Consider the following 18,475-nt stretch of genomic DNA (forward strand, 5'->3'; position numbering starts at 1 on the left):
TTTATCCTGGTATTTCCCAGATGGACATGACCTGGGGTAGTGTGCTCGCCCTCTGCCACTCTCCCATTCCCTCCTCCCTGCTCCCTTCTTGGCTTTTAGGGAGTAAGAAGCCACTTCATAGTCAGCCTACACTGGCATTCTGATGCTAACTCTTCATTTAAACAGGGTACTTGGCCCACAGATGACAATGCTGTTTGTGCTTGTCACATAGGGTGACCATAGTGATTGCAACCCTGGTGTCTATGGGGTGGCTGCCCTGCACCTAGTGCAAGGCTTTGAGGTTTTAAGTCCATGTGTGGGTCTGATCCTCATGGCCACTCTGTGAGATAGTGCTGTCCCAGATCTGCCTGCTGGTGGGGAAACTGAGTGGTTCCACATCACACAGCAGCGGGGTGATGGCCCCAGGGTTGACTCTGACTGTCTGTGTGGAACCTGCCAAGCCTGGCTTTCCTCTGGAGAGGTGACCCCAGCCTTCCCTCACTCTGCCCCTCCTTACTCAGTACTCTGAGCACATTCCCTTCACGGGAAAAGAGATTAAGCAGCTCTTGGCTGTTGCTGAAGTAGGCATTAAGGGTTTGGGGGACCTTATCTCAGTTACTACTCTGAATTCTAATCTGAGACTCTTGGAGATTCCAGTCTTTCATGTCTGTACAGAAACTCTCCAAGGAGAGCTTCCAGACACTGGCTGTTCCTGAAGTCCCTGGTCACCCTTCCCAGAGCTCTAGGAGGAAGGCACCTGTGGGAGGCTGGCCACAGTGCTGGGCACTCCCAGCCTAGCAAGCATGGCTTTGCTTCACCAGTGAATGAGCACAGCTCCAGAGATTTATACTCACCCCACACTGCACAGCTCCCAGAGGTTTATACTCACCCCACACTGTACAGCTCCGAGAGGTTTATACTCGCCCCACACTGCACAGCTCCCAGAGGTTTATACTCGCCCCACACTGCACAGCTCCCAGAGGTTTATACTCGCCCCACACTGCACAGCTCCCAGAGGTTTATACTCGCCCCACACTGCCTCACCCCACACTGCACAGCTCCGAGAGGTTTATACTCGCTCCACACTGCACAGCTCCCAGAGGTTTATACTCGCCCCACACTGCCTCACCCCACACTGCACAGCTCCGAGAGGTTTATACTCACCCCACACTGCACAGCTCTGAGAGGTTTATACTCACCCCACACTGCACAGCTCCGAGAGGTTTATACTCACCCCACACTGCACAGCTCCCGGAGGTTTATACTCGCCCCACACTGCACAGCTCCCGGAGGTTTATACTCGCCCCACACTGCACAGCTCCCGGAGGTTTATACTCGCCCCACACTGCACAGCTCCCAGAGGTTTATACTCACCCTACACTGTACAGCCAATGCACGTGGAAGCTGTGGTTGGTCCCGCCTTGAACAAACAGCTACTCGAGTCATTTGATTCTTCCGCCATTGACTCTTCCAATGGCAGGCAAGAAAGGGGAGCCAGGGGAGCCACCCTGGAGATGACAGGGCTCAGAGGGGTTCCCGGAGGTTTCCCTGTCATTCCTGTTCTAGACAAGGGTGGACACCCTCAACTTCTAGGGATCTGTCCAGCTTTCTGGGTACCCTTCTCAACCAGCCCTGGGGTGATCTCTTCATTTCTTCCCACTTCAGCTCTTCTCCAAGGGGAAGAGATGGGACCCAGCCAGCATCATCTACCCGTCTCCTCCCAGCAGCTCTGAGAAGCCATGAAGGCTGTGTTGGAATACAGGGAGCTCATGGGAAATCTGGGGGCTCATGGGAGGCTCGGGTCCTCAGAAGCACAAAACTGAGGTAGAAAAGGAGGAGGAGACAGTGTGTTTGTACTCTGGGGCAGCCACACCAAGCCTGAGACACTGTGGCACTACTGGGCTTCTCTGCTGAGGGACAATGACATGAGCCAGAGGGATGCTATAGAGGAGCTAGTTTAGAATAGTGAGGGACCAGGGACATTCTCCTTGAGAAGCTGGGGCCAGAGCATGGGATCACAGGAGGCTCCATGACTGGTTGGCACTGGATGAGCTGTTTACAGCTGCTTGAGACTGGGTAGGTCTGTCCTGCTCAGCCCCAGCCTCAGACCCATAGATAGAGAAGGTGAGGCAGGTGAGGCAGCTGACCCAGCCCAGGTGAATGGGTCAAGAACCTAAGCACTTCCTGCTTGTGAGCTTTTGTGTGCTAGAAGTGGGGAAGGGTTGGGCTGGGCAGGAGGTAGCTAGGCAAGCTCTTGGATTCTGGTGGGTGATGGGGCAATACAGTAGCAATGGATGGTTTTCATAGCATTCCTGACATGCTCTAAGGTGTGGTACCCTGCTGCAATCCTAGTGTACAGAGAGAAGCAAGAGAATGTGGGGTCAGTTTTAAAATAGGTGTGGAGGTGAGCTGGGCACAGCAGTACACACAAATCTTCTGGAACTTGTGAAGTGGAAGCAAGAGGATGGGATGCTCCAGACCTGCCTCGTCTACATAGCAGGACTATAAATAGATGGATGGATGGATGGATGGATGGATGGATGGGTGGGTGGGTGGGTGGACAGATGGATGGACAGATGGATGGACAGATGGATGGACAGATGGGCACATGGATACATGGATGGATGGATGGATAGATAGACGGATGGATGCATGGATGGATATGGATGGATGGATGGATGGATGGATGGATGGATGGATTGGATGGATGGATGGGCACATGGATGCATGGATAGATGGATGGATGGATGGGCATGGATGGATATGGATGGATGGGCGCATGGATGCATGGATGGATAGATGGATAGATGGATAGAGATGGATGGGTGGGTGGGTAGATGGATGGGTGCATGGATGGAGAGTTCATAAGACTTACTGCAATGTGTCCATCCTGGGTCCGCCCTAGCCCATTGGCTCAAGAGGACTGAAGAGAATTCTCATCTATACTCTTTTCTGGATCTCACTTTCTTGCCCCATCACATCACTGACGAGCAGGAAATGAGGAACAGTAGGGCTTCATGGAGAGCAGCGTGCAGGGAAGGAAGGCACCTCCACTCCTCTACTCTAAGCACACATCTCTCCTTCACAGGTCTGGAAGAGGTCAGGGGCCTGGTTCTACAAGGGGCTCCCTAAGTACATCTTGCCCCTGAAGACACCCGGCCGGGCTGATGATCCCCATTTCCGACCTCTGCCTGTGGAACCCACAGAACCCCAGCCTCAGAGCGCTGAAGCCAGCCGGGTCTACACATGGGCCCGAGGGAGAGGTAAGAACCCTGTGTCCTCTGTGGGGCTCTGGACATCTCTGACCGCAAGCACAGTGGCTTCTTGCTTTACATAGACACAGCCAGAGGGTCCTTTGGGAATGCTTTCCCAGCAGGACAGTAGCTCAGGTGCAAGAATGCCATAAACAGCACTGTGGCTCTTTGCAGGAATGAGATGTCACTCCAAAAGCTTTTGTCTTTTTTTGAATTTATTTTTATTTTATGCACATTGGTGTTTTGCCTGCATGCATGTCTATGTGAGGGTGTCAGATCTCGGATTTACAGACAGTTGTGAGCTGTCATGTGGGTGCTGGGAATTGAACCCAGGAAGAACAGCCAGTGCTCTTAACCGCTGAGCCATCTCTGTAGCCCAAGCTTTTGTCTTTTTCTTGCTTGTGGTGCTGAGGATGGAACCCAGGGTATAGAGTAGGCAAGTATCTCCCCAGGGAGCCATCCCCAGCCCTTAGGGGTATTCCGGTCATCTTTCTCAAGCAGGCCTGCGGCACCTTTTCCCTTGCATGCTTTGTTTCTCCGGAGTGGGAGATCCTTGGCTCTCTAGGTCCTAATATGCAGGGTGACTTGGTGTCTGGGGTGACTGTCCAGAGGTGAGTGCATCCTGCTATGATGGCAGCTGAAGCTGTAGAGGGCTGTGTGCTGTCTTGTGGGTGCTTTTGTGTCTCTGGTTTTCAAAGTCCCTCATCTCACAGAAGCTGTAGGACATTCTCAAAGTAGAGATTCAATAGGTTATCTTATAGCCACATAGCCTGAGGCCGAGGCTACAGGGCCAGAGCTGGGCTCCAGGGCAGGCCCTTCCCCTTGGGGTCTGGCTTCTTCTGCCCTGCGGTGGTCACACTTCATTCGGCCAGAGGGGTGAGGGGTTACCTGCTGGTGGCTTGTCTCAGAAGAGGTGGCCTCAAGATCACAGGCCCGGCAGCAGCTTTGAGAGGCTTTGGGAGGTGGCTGACTGTCTTCACCTCATGTGAGCTGTTCTTTCCTTATCAAAAGGGTAACACATGTTTGTGACAGGAAAGTAAAGGTCACCCAGCAGCAGGCCTCAGAGGGTGAAACCCCTGTGAGTCACCCTTGCAAACAGAAGCATGTTGGGCACTCGCTGTCCCTTCTCAGGTGGTTTTCATCCTGTGTCACCTGGCACTTCTCCTCAGAGCTATCCCTCCCACCATCCTGGTGCTGCGGCTCCCCCTGGCATGACTCAGGCCCATGTCTAGCTTCGCTGACATCACAGACAGGTGTGGAGGGGGCAGGGCTGGATACAGGGGAAGACCTGGCGTGTGTGTATGTCCTGTCCTTGTGTGTAGGGGGACTATGAGGACAGCCTGGTTGGGACACTGCCTCACAGGGATGCCGTGGCCACTGAACCTGAGGAAGTAGTCATCTCCCATCCTGTCCCTCTCTCTGGATGTATTCTTATCCCCGCCTAAAGAAAGGAATGTGACCTCAGAAACGGAAGCAAATGGACCGGCAGGTTCAGAATGTTGCTGTGTGTGGCTGTGAAGAGGCCTGAGGCCTGTGTAAGCAGCTGGGACCCAAGTGCCCATGGTGGAGTCTTCACCACACACCTGCTCTCAATCAGCACATACGTGCACATATGCACACATATATCACAGGTGCATACATCCATACATTCACAGGCACACATGGCTCACACATGTTCACATGCATGTAGATCAGCATATATGCTCAGGCACGCAAGCAGACACACATGTACCCTGGGCACAGCTGCACTCCCAGCACCTCCTCAGCTGTGAAGACACAGACGGCCTTTTGCTTGTACAAGTGCAGAGGCCAGCATCCCCACGCACTTGGAATCAGCAGGCAGCATAGAGGCTCTCTCAGGGACAGGCTCTCCCTCTGAGGTAGTGAGGTGCAGAGCCCCCAGACTGCTATGTCAGGCCTGTTGGAGCCCCACGGTCCCCGAGTGACTTGATGCCTGAGGGCCCACAGGCAGCAAACAGGGCAGGGAAGGAGGACTGCTGGTGATTGCATCTGTGCCCACACTGAGAGAGGCCACTAGGTTATGTGGTACTGGGGAGGACGGGGCTGAACTCGGAAGAAGAGCTAGGGGCTGAGGCAGAGGAGGAGAGCCCAGGAAAGAAGGACAGTGGAGTCATGTCAGTGCAGAAACCACAATGCAGGGTTGGCCGGAGAGCTGCAAAAGAACCCAATAGCATGTGCTCTTCAACGGCTGCGGCCCGTTGCCGGGCAGCTTCTGTGCTCTCTAGTCAGCCTCTGGTTTCTGGCTGAGGGCAGTCCCCTGACTGCCCCAGGTCTGGCCATGTCCTCACAGGGCCTAGCCCTAGCTACTGTACGTGTGTGAGACTAGACCAGCTGGTGTGGGGGAACCATCCTTACCTAAGGACACTCTTGAGCTATGGACTGCGGGACCTTCCAATTCCTCCCTTATCTTCACAGTAGCTCGTGTAACCTCAAGGCGAGGTCCATGGCAGCCTATGGGCAGGGCTCTGTCACTCCTGCCTCAGGAATCCTGGGAGCTGGCAGAGGCGGCCATTCTGGCCTCTGTGTAGCTGCTGGACTCCAGGGAGCAGTTGGCCCTCAGCAGGCAGCTGTGAGAGTGTAGTGTGGGGCTGTCCCCATCTGTCCAGTCCTCTAACGACCCCATCCCCATGGTGCTTTCCAGCTCTGAAAGTGCCTTCCCCACCTTCCCCCTAGCTCACCACCAGGTCCCCAAGGCTTGGCAGCTGACTGGACTCACAGCTCTGCCTCTGACCTAGGGCCAGCTAGCACATATAGCTCTCACAGCACCACATTTGAGCTGACTGAGTTCAGGAGGGGTCAGAGCAGCCATCACTGTGGGTACCATTCCTACCACTCTGAAAAGTCCTGTGACGGGGCCATATCTGTCCTCAGCAGGCCAGTACCTTAGCACATAGCACAGGAGCAGCGTAGAAGAGATGCTCCATAGACATTCGAGCAAGTGCGTGAGCCACACGCCTGCTTCTGAGCCTGCAAAGGAGGCTGTAGAGGGAGCTTTCATTACAGCACAGGTGCCTCTGGGCCATGAGCTGCTAGAAGGACCCAAGAGATGCTTGAAGGCTGGTAAGGCCACCTGCTCTCACAGGGAAGCTCTCTTCCCAGCCCCAGGTCTTCAGGGACTCCACTGTCTTCCTCCTGCCACAGTTCCTCCCACAGGCACGAAGCTGTGGCTAACACCAGCTCACCAGCTCTCCTCAGCCTCTGTCTGTGACCCTCTTCCCCACCCCCATCCCAAGCCTTGGGCTCCAGCACCTATGCCTCCCGCCCTCCCTTGTTTCCTTTCTTACGCCCTGTTGGAAATGGAGGCAAGCGACAGAGATAGGTCATAAATGGTTTTGGTTTTAATTTTATTTGTGTGCGTGTGTGTGTATGTATGCTATTTGTGTGTGCAGGCACACACCTGCCACAATGCACATGTGGAGGCTAGAGGTCTGCTGTGTGGGGTGTGTCCTCTCCTTCCACCCTTTACGTCGGTGCCAGAGATTGAACTCAAGTCACCAGGCTTGTGCAGCAAGTGCACGGAGACACCTCCCTGGCCCCAAGCGATGAACTTTCCAGTATACGCAGGGATCTAGGAGTTGATTGATGTTTGCGAGATAGGTGCCGTCCCATCCTCTTCCACGGTTTTCTTTATTAATTTTTAATAATATAAGAATTCAAGTTAAATAATTCAGCAAGGAATGAAAACCAGTAACCTCTTCTGTTTGTCCTTAAACCATAGCCCTTGACCACACACCCACTGAATTTAGGCATTTAAATTTGCTTCGCAACAAAAATAAACAGGCTCTGTCTTGCCTGTGACGCTGTTGAGTTTCGCAGTTGCATTTATTTGTTTAAGACTGTCTCACTGTGTAGCCCTGGCTGGCCTGGAACTCTTTGTGAAGACCAGGCTAGCCTTGAAATCATAGAGATTTGACTGCCTCTGTCTCAAGTGACAGGATCAAAGGCATGTGCCATCACGCCACGCCTGTCACTGGAATGCCATGGGCTCCTTCCGGGCCATTGGATCTAGGTTTTACCTCGCTTTTGTGGCTGAATCAAATCCCATGAACATTGGGTTATGCTTTCATTGTTCTCTACCGATGGGCCTTAATTGTTTCTAGATTTTACCTTGAAATATCTTTAGGCCTGGAAGCTGCAAACTGAAGCTCGGGCTATGTAATATCCTAGTCATCTACCCTGCGGCAGTGAAGCTGTACATCTTTGCTGCCTGGGATACTGCTGGGGGTTCTAACCGTGGCCAGTACACAGGGAAGAAAAACATTTCATCCTTTTGATGTCCACATCCGAGTAGGCCTTCCTATGTCTATTACTTATTGATTTTAATTCAGATGTCCCGTTTTTCAAATTGTTTCTTGAAGCCAGGCACTGTAGTGCACGCTTTCATTACATCACAGATGCCTCTGGTCCAGGAGCTGCTAGAGGGACCCAGCACTTGGGAGGCAGAGGCTTCTGATTCAAGACTGGTCTCGGTTTCATATGAAGTTCTAGTGAGTTCCAGACTAGCCTGGGCTACAGAGTAAGCCCTAGCCTCAAAACAAAAAGAAAATCTTATTAACTGATAAAGCCCTGAAGAACCTCCATCATTTGATCATATTTGATCATAGTTTGACTTTGTTTCGTTGTGTGTTGTATTTTTTTTTTTCGGGTGCTTGGAATAAACCTCAGCCCTTGAGTGAACTAGGCAAGTGCTCCGCCACCTTCCCAGGCTCCAGCCTTTATTAGGTGTTTTGTTTTAGATTTATTTTATGTGCATGAGTGTTCTGTCTGCGTGTGTATCTGTGTGCCACGAGTGGTGCCCACAGAGGTAAGAGCAGGTGTCAGATCCCAAGTAACTGGAGTTACAGACAGTTGTGAGCCACCCTGTGGGTGCTGGGAACTGAACCCAAGTCCTCTGCAAGAGCAGCCAGCGCTCTTAACCACTTGAACCATCTCTCCTGCCCCTTATTAGTTATTAATTAGTCAGTAAAGCAAGAAATAAGCAGCTTTCTCTCAATAGTGGAAACGAACAAAAGGAACTAAATCCATCTTCTCTGCAGTGGATGTGTACACCAAGAACTCAGCCCACTCCAACTAACGCCCCAGGGTTAATAAAGAAATTTAGAAATTGACAAGACTTAAGGTAAATCAATTTAGTCTGGCGGTGGTGGCACACCCATTTAGTCCTAGCACTTGGGAGGGAGAGGCAGGCATATCTCTGAGTTCAAGGTCAGCCTGGTCTACAGAGCAAGTTCCAGGACAGCCAGGGCTGCACAGAGAAACCCTATCCAAAAAAAAAAAAAAAAAAAAAAAAGAGAGAGAGAAATCAATTTTAAAAATCAATAGCTTTAATCTGTAGTAAGTAATTAAAAGTGGAAGTGAGAAGACCTATTTGTAATTGCAACAAAAAATTATTTGATGCCTGGAAGGAGACTTGAAATGGAAATTATAGGGACCAGCAAGTAGAAGATTAAAGTATTATTGTGTTGGTATGCTTAGGGTGCTGTAACAAATTACCACAGACTGGGTGGGTGGCTTAAGCTACAGAAACTGATTTTCTCCCAGGTCTGGTCAGTAGAGCAAGATCAGGTGCTGACTAAACTTGTGGTGCAGTGGGTGGCCACCTTGTTCAGTGTGTGCATGTGAGGACAGTGGAGTTAGAACTCTGGTCTCTGCTCAGGAGAATACTCACCCTATTGAATCGAGCCCCCACCCTAGGGCTTCTTTTAACTCTTCCAAACACCTGGCGTTTAGAGCGTCAACATGAATTAAGGTTGGGGACACAAACATTCAACCCACAAAAAGGATAAAAAATAAACCCTGAGCAGAAAATCAGGAAAAAACCTCAATCCTGCCAGGTGTTTAATCCCAGTGTTTGGGAGGCAGAGGAAGCCTCTGTGAGTTCTAGGCCAGCCTGGTCTACATAGCAAGTTCCAAGCCAGCCAGCTGTCTCAAAAGGAGAAAAAAATCTTAATTCTTCCATTTTTATAGCTATATAAGGTCTGTCTGGTTCCCTGTGTGTGTGTAGAGACAGAATATGAATGTGTATGTGTGTTATAACATGGATGTACCTGGAAAACTTCATGCTTAAGTTAAGGAAGCCAGAGTCAAAGGCTACACACTGTATGATCCCTTTCATAGGGAACAGCTAGGCTAGGCAAACCCATAGAAAGACGCATGAGCCGGGGGTGGGGAGGATGGGGGAAGGGGAGAGACTGCCAATGAGGACAGAGGATGAAAATATTCTGAAACTGAGTAGCGATGGCAGTTAACCAGTGTTATGATGGTACGAAAAACCACTGCATTGTACTCCCCTTGAAGAGTGAATTTTATAGGATATGAATTATGTCTCAATTTAAAAGCTTGTGAGGAACTTAGAGTAGCTATTATAGAATGAATATACACATAGATGAATGGACGGGAATTGAAGTAGAGTAGGCCCAAGAACGCATGGAAAGCTGAACACGGGGTTTTTCAGCTCAGTGGGACAAGGCATATTGATTCAATAACCGGAGCCGGCGTGATTCAATTTCCATGTGCATCCAGGAACACATTATAGACCTAAATGCTAAGAATAAAACAATGGGCAAGGTGGGATGGCCTGTGCCTTTACTCCCTGCTACTTAGGAGGCTGAGGCAGGAGGATCATTTGAGCATAGAGTTCAAGACCAGCCTAGGCACCACAGTGAGATCCTGTCTCAAAATCAGTCAATCACCGGGAGTATTAGAGATGGAGTAGATGTAGCCCTGCCCTCTGGGTTACTAAGGAGAGTGGTAAGAGCTGTGGGACAGGTGGGCTGACCTCCTGGGCCTTGGGTACCGATTTGAGACAAGGATGCCAGTTAGTGACTCCAGGGAGGCTCATCTATGATGAGACATGGGTTCTTACCCCACGAGGCTGCAAGGCATAGCATGGCCTAGGGCAGCCCCAGGGTCAGTAAAGCCAGCCTTTGTGTCTACTGCCTGGTTTCAAGCAGGAGAACCAGTGCTGGGGGCTCATGGCTCATTGTCCCTTTAGCAGGGGCTACCCCTTTCCCCCCCACCCCTTTCCCCCCACCCCTTTCCCCCCACCCACAAGGTACACATACTCTCTACCTCTCCATCCCCTTAGAGATGGCAGACATCAGAAAGGCCAGAGCTTGACACAGCTGCATCTGCCTCAAGCTCCCTGAAGCTCAGAGGTTAGTCTGTTCCCTCTCTAGGAAGCCTGGGTCACAGCCTGTCCCCAGAGTCCTCTGCTACCGCCTCCCACCTGCTTGGGTCCACACGAATCAGGCATTACCTTCTGGATGATACACTGGCTGCCTTCAAGATCTGCCCTAGAAAGTACTTCAGGGTCTTGGATTTGTTCCATTTGGGTAATTTCAGGAAAAATTGGGGTTTTGCTGCCACTTCCGCAGCTACTAGGTTTTAAGCAAATGTTTTTAAAATCCTGAACTGAAGCGGGAGGAGTCTGCGGTCCTGTGGAAGCAAGCATCCGGGTTCCATTTGGGGTGAGCGGTCTGACTCCGCTGATCTGCAGAGGTTTACCAGGGTGGCCCTTACTCGAGTAATCCCCCCCCCCCCTCCGCCACAGCTGACCTAGCCTCCCCACATGGGGCCAGCAGCTCCTAGAGAAGCCGAATCACTGGGGCTGCACTGGCCTTGACCAGGGCACCCTGTGATTCATGGTCATTATCTCATTTGAAGCTCAAGGCAGCTGCAGACGGTGAAATTGACTCTTGGTGATGGATGAGGAGGGAGGCTGCACAAGGTCACGTAGGCTGTCTGCTGCACGGAGGGCCAAGGACCCAGGCTCTTCCCCCTGAGTGCAGCACATGGTGAAGCTCTCCTCTCCATCACCACGTGGCTGGCTTTGCCCTGCCTGATGGTTCAGAGGATTTTTCAAGGGAGGGAGTTACTGCTGGGCTACTGAAGAGGGGGTCTTGTGACAGCGGAGGGGCAGCCAGAGCTACCCTGCCTGTCTGTACTCTTGGCCACTCCCTCTGCCTGCTGGGTAGCTTGCATCAGGCTAAGTCCAGGGTGAGTTTCTGCACCGGCTTGTACCCCATCCACTCTCTTAGGACCCATATCCACAATCAGGAGGGAAGCAACCGGTCCCTCATTTCTGCCCAGAGCACCCTTTTAGCATCCAGCCACCATCAGATATAATGGATGGCACAGCCAGTGTCTTCCAATTAATTACCATCCAACCACAGAACTGAGTATTTTGTCTGACAGGGTAGTGAGCTGCCTGTCGGTGAGGGCATTCGAGAGGAGGTTGGATATTACAGGGAAGGATCTTCTGCGTCAGATACGGGAGAAGCTAATGACGGGGGCTATGAGTGTGTTTCCTGTTATGCCCCCACGTTGGCTCCAGTCTTGGGGTGGGAGGTAACTGTGGCCTGAGGCTGGGAAAGCCACACGGCCCATGCAGCTTTGAACCTGCGACCTGTCTCGTTAGCACGGAGCAGCAGCCGACTGAGCTAATAAGCAGGTTCCAGAGCCACTGATTTTCCATCGAGCGCAGACGCTGCTTCCTGACTCCTTAACGCGGCAAGCTATTTATACCCGTCGATCCATTCATTCCTAATGAGCCTCGGTTGTGGATTGTAAAATGTTTTATTTTCAGACAGGATTGCTCACTGCCCAGAGCCAGCTGTTGCTCTGCCTCCTTCCTTCCCTTCTCTGTTCCTGAGAAATTAGCAGTTTGGAAGCTCCTTGGAGCAAGCGCGCGCACGCACACACACACACACAGTAGCACACTTCCTCTGTGGACTCTGACCTGTCCGTTTTTTGTCACATTGGCTGGCCCTGGTACCTGAGTTCCCACAGCCTTCAGAGTACCTGGGAGGATATGTAGGGGCTGGGGCCCCTGCTGGCTGTAGCAGATGAAAGACAAGGCAGAGCAGGAGGGCATCCATGTTAGCAGGTAGAATGTCACCTGTCCGTGGGGGCTGAGACTCTGCCTATGTGACAGGTCACAATCTAGCAGTGACCTGATCTGGCTAGCTACTTAAAATGCACTGTCAAATTTTTTAACTGCAGAGAATTCTCACTTTAAAAAAAAAGAATGGAGTTCTGGCTTTTAAAAATTTAAAAATTCTTTTAAAAATCAGAAGATCTGCCAATGGCGCCCTCTCGGAGGCAACAGCAGTATCCCCTTTTAATGATGGCGTGTTCTCGGTTTGCCACAGTCCCCGGCCCTCCCTCTTGTCTCCGGCAGTCTTTCCGTATTGCTGTACACGATCACTAAGGAGGGAGACCTGGGGTGCAGCTCCGTGGTGGGGTGCTTGCCTCGCACGCACCCAGCCTCGGCTTCCATCGCCAAACCACAAAGGAAAACGAAAAGTAGAAATTCTTCTGGGGTCCATGTCTCTGTGAAAAGAAAGACAATCAAAGCAGGGCTCTAAGAGGCACTTGTCAGAAGAAAAATGAGCGGGCTTCCCAGCGCTTCTCATGTCAGCCCCCTAGCTCGCTGTAGTGGAAGGCAGGGGCCTGGCCATGTCACATGTGTGAGTCCCTACACCTAATCCTGATACATAGCCCTTGCCCATTGCAGCTCTGCCTGCTGTGAGCACAGCGGAAACCGCATAGCCATCTCCCAGCCTTCAAGACAAGGTTTCCTGGGACGGTCTGTAGCTTTTGGGGCCTGTGGGGCTCCTGGGAGCGAAAACCTTGGTTATGAAATGGTGTTTTCCCGTTAGAACAGGGTCTGTTCTCTTCTAGTTTTCTTATCTTGGAGTTCAAGGACCCCTCCAAGGGTAAGGGCCTTAACAGAGGCATTTCAAACAGGCAGTCGATCAGGGAGGCCTCCCATACAGCAAAGACCAGCCTTCTGTGTGTCAGCCAACACTATCCCCCTTAACTTTCTCTCTCTCCCCCTCCCTCCCAGCATCACCATATGATGTTCATCATTGCCAACTTTGCTCCTTGCAGGGACCTTAGGGCCCTGCGATGCTGTGGGAAGTAACTGGGATTATTACTTTTTTTTAATGTAAAGATATCTGAAGCTCCCAAACAATACACAAGGACACACAGACCAAGAAGGACCAATTAGAGAGAGAAGGAGGAAGAGCCAGTGTGAATCATCTGAGAAGGCACCATTAGTCCCACAAGGCACCTCCAAGTCATTGAACCTGGTCTTCACAGCGCGGGGCTGCCATTTGGGTCAGGACAATAGGTAAAAGAGAGTCATAGTTTGTCTCAGCTGGGGGCGGGGTGGAGGACTTGAATGGCAGAGGCTAGGGAAGAGAAACTGCTGGGGGTGCTGGGGTTCCCGAGCCCACCGTGGCCTCACCCGAGGCCACCCCTGGCTCTGAGCCAGCTGCCCATCGTCTCTGTGGCTGTCTTTCTGCCAGGCCCAGCAGAGGGCTTAGGACCATTAGCTTTTGTCCTGTGCAGGCAGAAAGGACAGAAGTCAGGGGAGGCATCCAACAGCTCCGGTCACAGCTGCCACGGATTCCGGGTTTGCTCATGGTAGTCTGTGTGGGGCTCTGTGCATCTGGAACTTCATGAGGACAGCCTGGAATTGGGCACTGCCCTTGCTCACTTACAGAAGGGGACGCAAGATACAGAGTCCGAACAGCGTGTGTGGTAGTCTCCGCATAGAGAGAAGGAAATGCCTGCAGCATTCTGGAACTGCGCCTCTGCTAGCTCTCAGGGATAGAGGCCACCACTCTTGTGTGGCCATGGCCGTGGCCCTGCTTTAAAAGGAAAGCCCATGCATGTGGCCTCATCCTGCCTTTTGAGCCCTTGGTTATGCTGAATAGCAGCCTCAAAACGGGGCCTCTAAACAGGGAAGAGTCTCCACTCTGCGTCTCTCCCAGCAGCCCCCTGCCTGTCCCAACGTCTTTGCTGGCTTAGAAATTGATTTCCCAGAGCAGAAGGCCCTCATTAGCCACACCACAAAGGTTAGGGGCATGGCTGTCGCCTCTAATTTGCCCAAACCCGATGATAGCCTCAGCGGATTAGTCAATTCCAGATGCAAGGTGAGGTCTTGAGGTGCCAGGCCCTCATGGAAGCTGTGTCTGACTCAAGTGCAGCCCAGGGGCACAGAGATGCCCCTGGGGCCAGCTGGGCTGAGCTCTCTGTACAAGTACAGTATGACTTTCTGCAGCCGCCCATCTGACTTGCTGGCTAAACCTACAACTTAATTCTACGCATTCTAGACTGAATGGCCTTTGGGAACGTGGGTAAAGTGAGTGAACCAGGCCTCCCTCCCTGCCTGGTTCCAATAAAGCCCTGGGGGTAATAGAGCAGCCTCTGCTGTACACCAGTTCCTCTCCTAGACTTCCTGTCCATGCCAGAGCAAGGTTGGCATTGCCGAGGTCCCCAGCTGATCCTTCACTTCTCTCAGGGGCCTGGCAGAGAAGAGGACCCACAAGAAAGAGGCAGCTTGCCCTGCCTTGATTGCCCCCAGAGTAGTCATCAGAGCCAGGCAAGACAGGTAGCCCATCCTCCTGCCGGAGTCTGAACACAGACACCCTGGGGCCGAGGCTCTTCTAGATTTAGAACTGACAGATTATAGGAACAGAGACCCAAGGGGACTCCCGACACCTGGAGACCAGGAAAGGGAGAGAGAGGGAGAGAGAGAGAGACTTAAAAATGTGTGAGAACACACATGGTGATACCTACCTGTGACCCCAGATCTTTAACCTGCTGAGCCGTCTTACCAGCCCCAAAGAGACTGTTTTCAAAACAATACATCTGAGAGAGAGGCACAAGCTGAAGTCAGGAGGAAACAAAGACTCATGGCACCTGCCAGCCCAGACAGGCAGGAGAGACATGGCTCCTGTTTGGTGCCCGCTAGAAACCAGAGCAGTCATCTGTCCCAGAGCAGGACAGAGCAGACCCAAACCAGCTCATCTCCTTCCCCCGAGGGCCTCAGCCAAAGAGCTTCCTCATCCCTAAAGAGCCCACTGCTGGGCCTTGCCTTTCCCTAGACAGGCCTTCTGTCTGGAAGGCCTGGCATACCCTGGGCCTACTTTTGCATCTGCTTAAATGGCATCCCTTTGTAAATCCCTCCTCCTCCGGGAAGCTCTCTCTGACTTCTCTCCCCGAATACTGTCTTTCCCACACTGTCAGGCTCTACCCCATTCTGTATATCCCATTCTCTCTGGTGGCAGCAGCTCTTACCATCCTCCTCCTATCCAGAGCGCCTCATTCCAGGTCAGGGACCACAGGGTTTCCACACCGGCAACCACATTTCTATTGATCTGTGGATTTGTCTTCATTAACTGGTGCCTCCTATCTGTCTGTGAGCCTGAAGGAGAGAGAAAATTAAAATCGATGTGAATGAATAAGCCAGCACTGGGACCCCTCCTAGCCCCAGCTTGGACTTGACAGAGAGCTCTCTGCTGCCCACTTGCCCCTTCCTGTCTGGGGTCATCCTCGGAGCCTCTAGGGGCAGCCTGGAAGGGGTGCCAGGGAAGGAAAGCACCCCAGTACCGCCCCTAGTATGCCATGGGGTCCTGTGACTGTCCCTAGCTACACAGTAGGTCCGGTGGATGCATACCATGACTCCTGTCGCCTGGTCCCAGGAGGGAAGGGCAGGTAGGCACTGAGTCTCTTCTGGCTGCCAATGGCCATTCCTGGAAGGACAGGTTTTCCCCCACAAGCCTTGGGCAATCCCCCTTCCTGGCTAGAGCCCTGGGGACAAAGCAGAGGAAGAGCCCACTGTTCCCCTCCCAACCCTCAGGGACAACTCATCCGGTGTCCATGGCAAGTGGCTTCCCACCCTCCACTCCAGTCCCTGTCCAGGCTGAGGCCTGGCACATCCCCTTTGAGTGTCCTTCCGGGAGACAGTGGTGCCTGGCTGGCATCACTGAGGTGACCCCGGGACTCTGAGGTCACCTGTCCTGCTGGCCTGGTGAACTACTCGCTGGCACGCACAGCTGTCCCCCTGGGAAAGGTTCTCAGAGAATAGTCAGCAGATGGCTTTATCTAGGGCTGGGGCCGGCTCAGGGAAGGAGATGAAGTCTGGTCACAGGCTGGCCTTGCCCTGGGGTAGCTCCTGGCAGGTCAGAGCAGGAAAAGCAGGACGTGGAGGCAGCCAGGTGGGTGGGCTATGGGCAGAAGAAACAGGGCTGAAGGGATCCCTGGGCATTGCATTGAAGTCTGATTCTTAAAAATTATTTTTATTTTATGTGCATTGGCGTTTTGCCTGCGTGTATGTCTGTGTGAGGGTGTCAGATCCCCTGGAACTGGAGTTAGACAGTTGTGAGCTGCCATGTGGGTGCTGGGAATTGAACCCAGGTCTTCTGGAAGAGAAGCCAGTGCTTTTAACCGCTGAGCCATCTCTCCAGCCCTGATTTTTAAAAATCTTATCAGCTTGTGTAGTATTTGGACTTTTTTCCCTGCTGGATCGAGTCTTATTGAGTTACTCTGCCTCTCTCTTCTCCTTCCTCCTGTCCATTTCACAGATGAGACGATTGAGGCGCAGAGTGAGGTATTTGCCCAGAGGTATCCAAAGCAGAACCAGAGTTCAAGCCAAGGCAGTGGGTATGCGTGAGACAGCCTCCCCCATGCCAGGGCCAGCAGCAAAAGACCCAGAGGACACAGAAGGGCCCTCGTGGAGAGAGGGATGAACTAGCCATCTGGAGGGGGAGGGTTCCTGAGAGTGCTCATTAGGTGAGACAGGGGCATGGACACCATGTACATGCTGGGCAAGATGGGAGAGCGAGGATCCCAGCCAAAGATCCCAGCTCAGCTTCTAAACATCCTCTGAGGGCATGCAGTGCTCTCCTCCTCCTATAAAACATGATTGAGGGTCCACACTCCCCCAGGAGTCAGCCTCACCCCTGGGAGGTGGGACTTGGCCCAGAGCATGGAAACTAGGCCCATACTAGGGGACATGAGCCCATGATGGATGTCCCTTTTCTCTTTGAGTGCTCATAGCCACTAGAGAAGGATCCATCATTCATCCATGGCTCCACCAAGTACAGATGTAAAGAAAACAGCCTAAAGGTTCACATCTGGGAAATGACAGGGGACGGCACAACCCAAGTCTACGGCTCAGCTGGTCCCCCTTCAGCATCCCATGATCCCTGGCTGCTGCCACCAAAACAGCCCCCCCCCCAAACAGACACCTATTCTTGAATTATGGGTGGCAGGGCCAGCTTGGTGGCCAGGGAGGACTTACTGGGGGTGCCTGTGCCCTCCCCAAGGCCCGATTATCATTCCTTTACGTTAAAAATATTTTTTGTTGTTTTTAGTATGCAAAATTTTCCACCATCTGCTGCTTCTTGGCAGGATGTTGGAAATATCTCCCTACTTCCCTAACTCCCATAGCTTCTGGAGACTTTGGGCTCCTTGGAGCAGAACAGCCACTGCTCCCGAAGGTCTTCCAGGCTCACAGCCTGCCACCATCTTTGAAGGTAGATGTGGTGTGGCCCAGGATGGGGCATGGTTTCCCAGCTTTTTAGAGAGTCACCTCAGCAGCTTGTCTGCTGCTGGGCTGACCTCACACCCAGGTAGCTGCTGGGTCAGTCTCTTGGTTTTTGCCATGAATCTTGAAGAGGTGCCTGGGATCATGGACAGAGGTAATGGCTAAGCAGAGCCTGGAGACAGGTCCCCAAGCCCCCATCCCTGTCCCCTGAGCCATCCCAGCTAGGTGTCTTGACAGGACAGCAGCTGCCACATGTGTCCTGTGAGACATTCAAGGGAGAGTTTCCAAAAAGGAAGAGTTCCCCCCCGCCCCGACACCCCGCCTCATGTACCAAAACTCAAGAGTTTCCATGGTGACAGTCAAATTGCAAATCTGTCCAAGAATGAGCTAGAGGGGAAAAAAAAATAAAACTGCCCATCCCCAGAGAAACAGGCCTGGCTGGCTTTAAGCTGCCCATCCGCTGCTGAGGATGAGGGCCCAGCATGATGGGAAAATCTCAGGGATGACAGAGCCTCCAGCAAGTGGACCAGGAAGTCAGATGGCCGGGAAGGAAACCAAGATGGGAGGCTCCCCTCCTACCTCGTGGTGGAGCCCTCTGAGTACGGGTGAGGATACCTTCCACAGGCTCTCAGACCATTGAGTGTCTCCCAGGGTTTTCCTACCTCCGTTAGAAAGCCAAAGCATGGCGGAATACAAGCACTTGTCCCCTGACCTGTCCCAGGTCTGGCCCTTAGCCACTCCTAGCATCTTGTAGAGGATGAAGAGCAGAGGTGAAAGATTTACGAGCCTGAAAGCTTCATTTAGATGCTGGAGGATTTACAGTCCCAGCCACCATTCAGAGGGAAGGCAGCATTGGTACTCGGGTGGCAAAGTACCT

The 18,475-nt window shown here is 52.4% G+C and overlaps 1 protein-coding gene and 1 long non-coding RNA gene across 16 annotated transcripts in view; one reads left to right on the forward strand and one right to left on the reverse strand.

The window, feature by feature from the left end:
- Rph3al (rabphilin 3A like (without C2 domains)) overlaps positions 1-18,475 on the forward strand; it is a 147,295-nt gene that overhangs the window by 120,735 nt on the left and 8,085 nt on the right. For all 6 annotated transcript variants that reach the window (XM_052756029.1, XM_052756027.1, XM_052756032.1 and 3 more), the window contains one exon: positions 3,068-3,242. In XM_052756029.1, coding sequence (XP_052611989.1) covers positions 3,068-3,242 — 175 coding nt within the window. The remainder of the gene's footprint in view (positions 1-3,067; positions 3,243-18,475) is intronic.
- Positions 11,813-18,475, reverse strand: part of LOC128121377 (uncharacterized) — a 50,260-nt gene continuing 43,597 nt past the window's right edge. For 6 of the 10 annotated variants that reach the window (XR_008222169.1, XR_008222161.1, XR_008222165.1 and 3 more), the window contains 3 exons: positions 16,065-16,276; positions 15,727-15,860; positions 11,813-15,474 (listed from right to left, as the gene is read on the reverse strand). This is a non-coding gene — a long non-coding RNA (uncharacterized LOC128121377). The remainder of the gene's footprint in view (positions 15,475-15,726; positions 15,861-16,064; positions 16,277-18,475) is intronic. The other 4 variants (XR_008222168.1, XR_008222170.1, XR_008222162.1 and 1 more) reach the window with 4 other exon arrangements.

This window comes from Peromyscus californicus, unplaced genomic scaffold, assembly GCF_007827085.1.
Source record: "Peromyscus californicus insignis strain IS unplaced genomic scaffold, ASM782708v3 Scaffold_3__1_contigs__length_106647218, whole genome shotgun sequence".
Taxonomy (NCBI): Eukaryota; Metazoa; Chordata; class Mammalia; order Rodentia; family Cricetidae; genus Peromyscus; species Peromyscus californicus.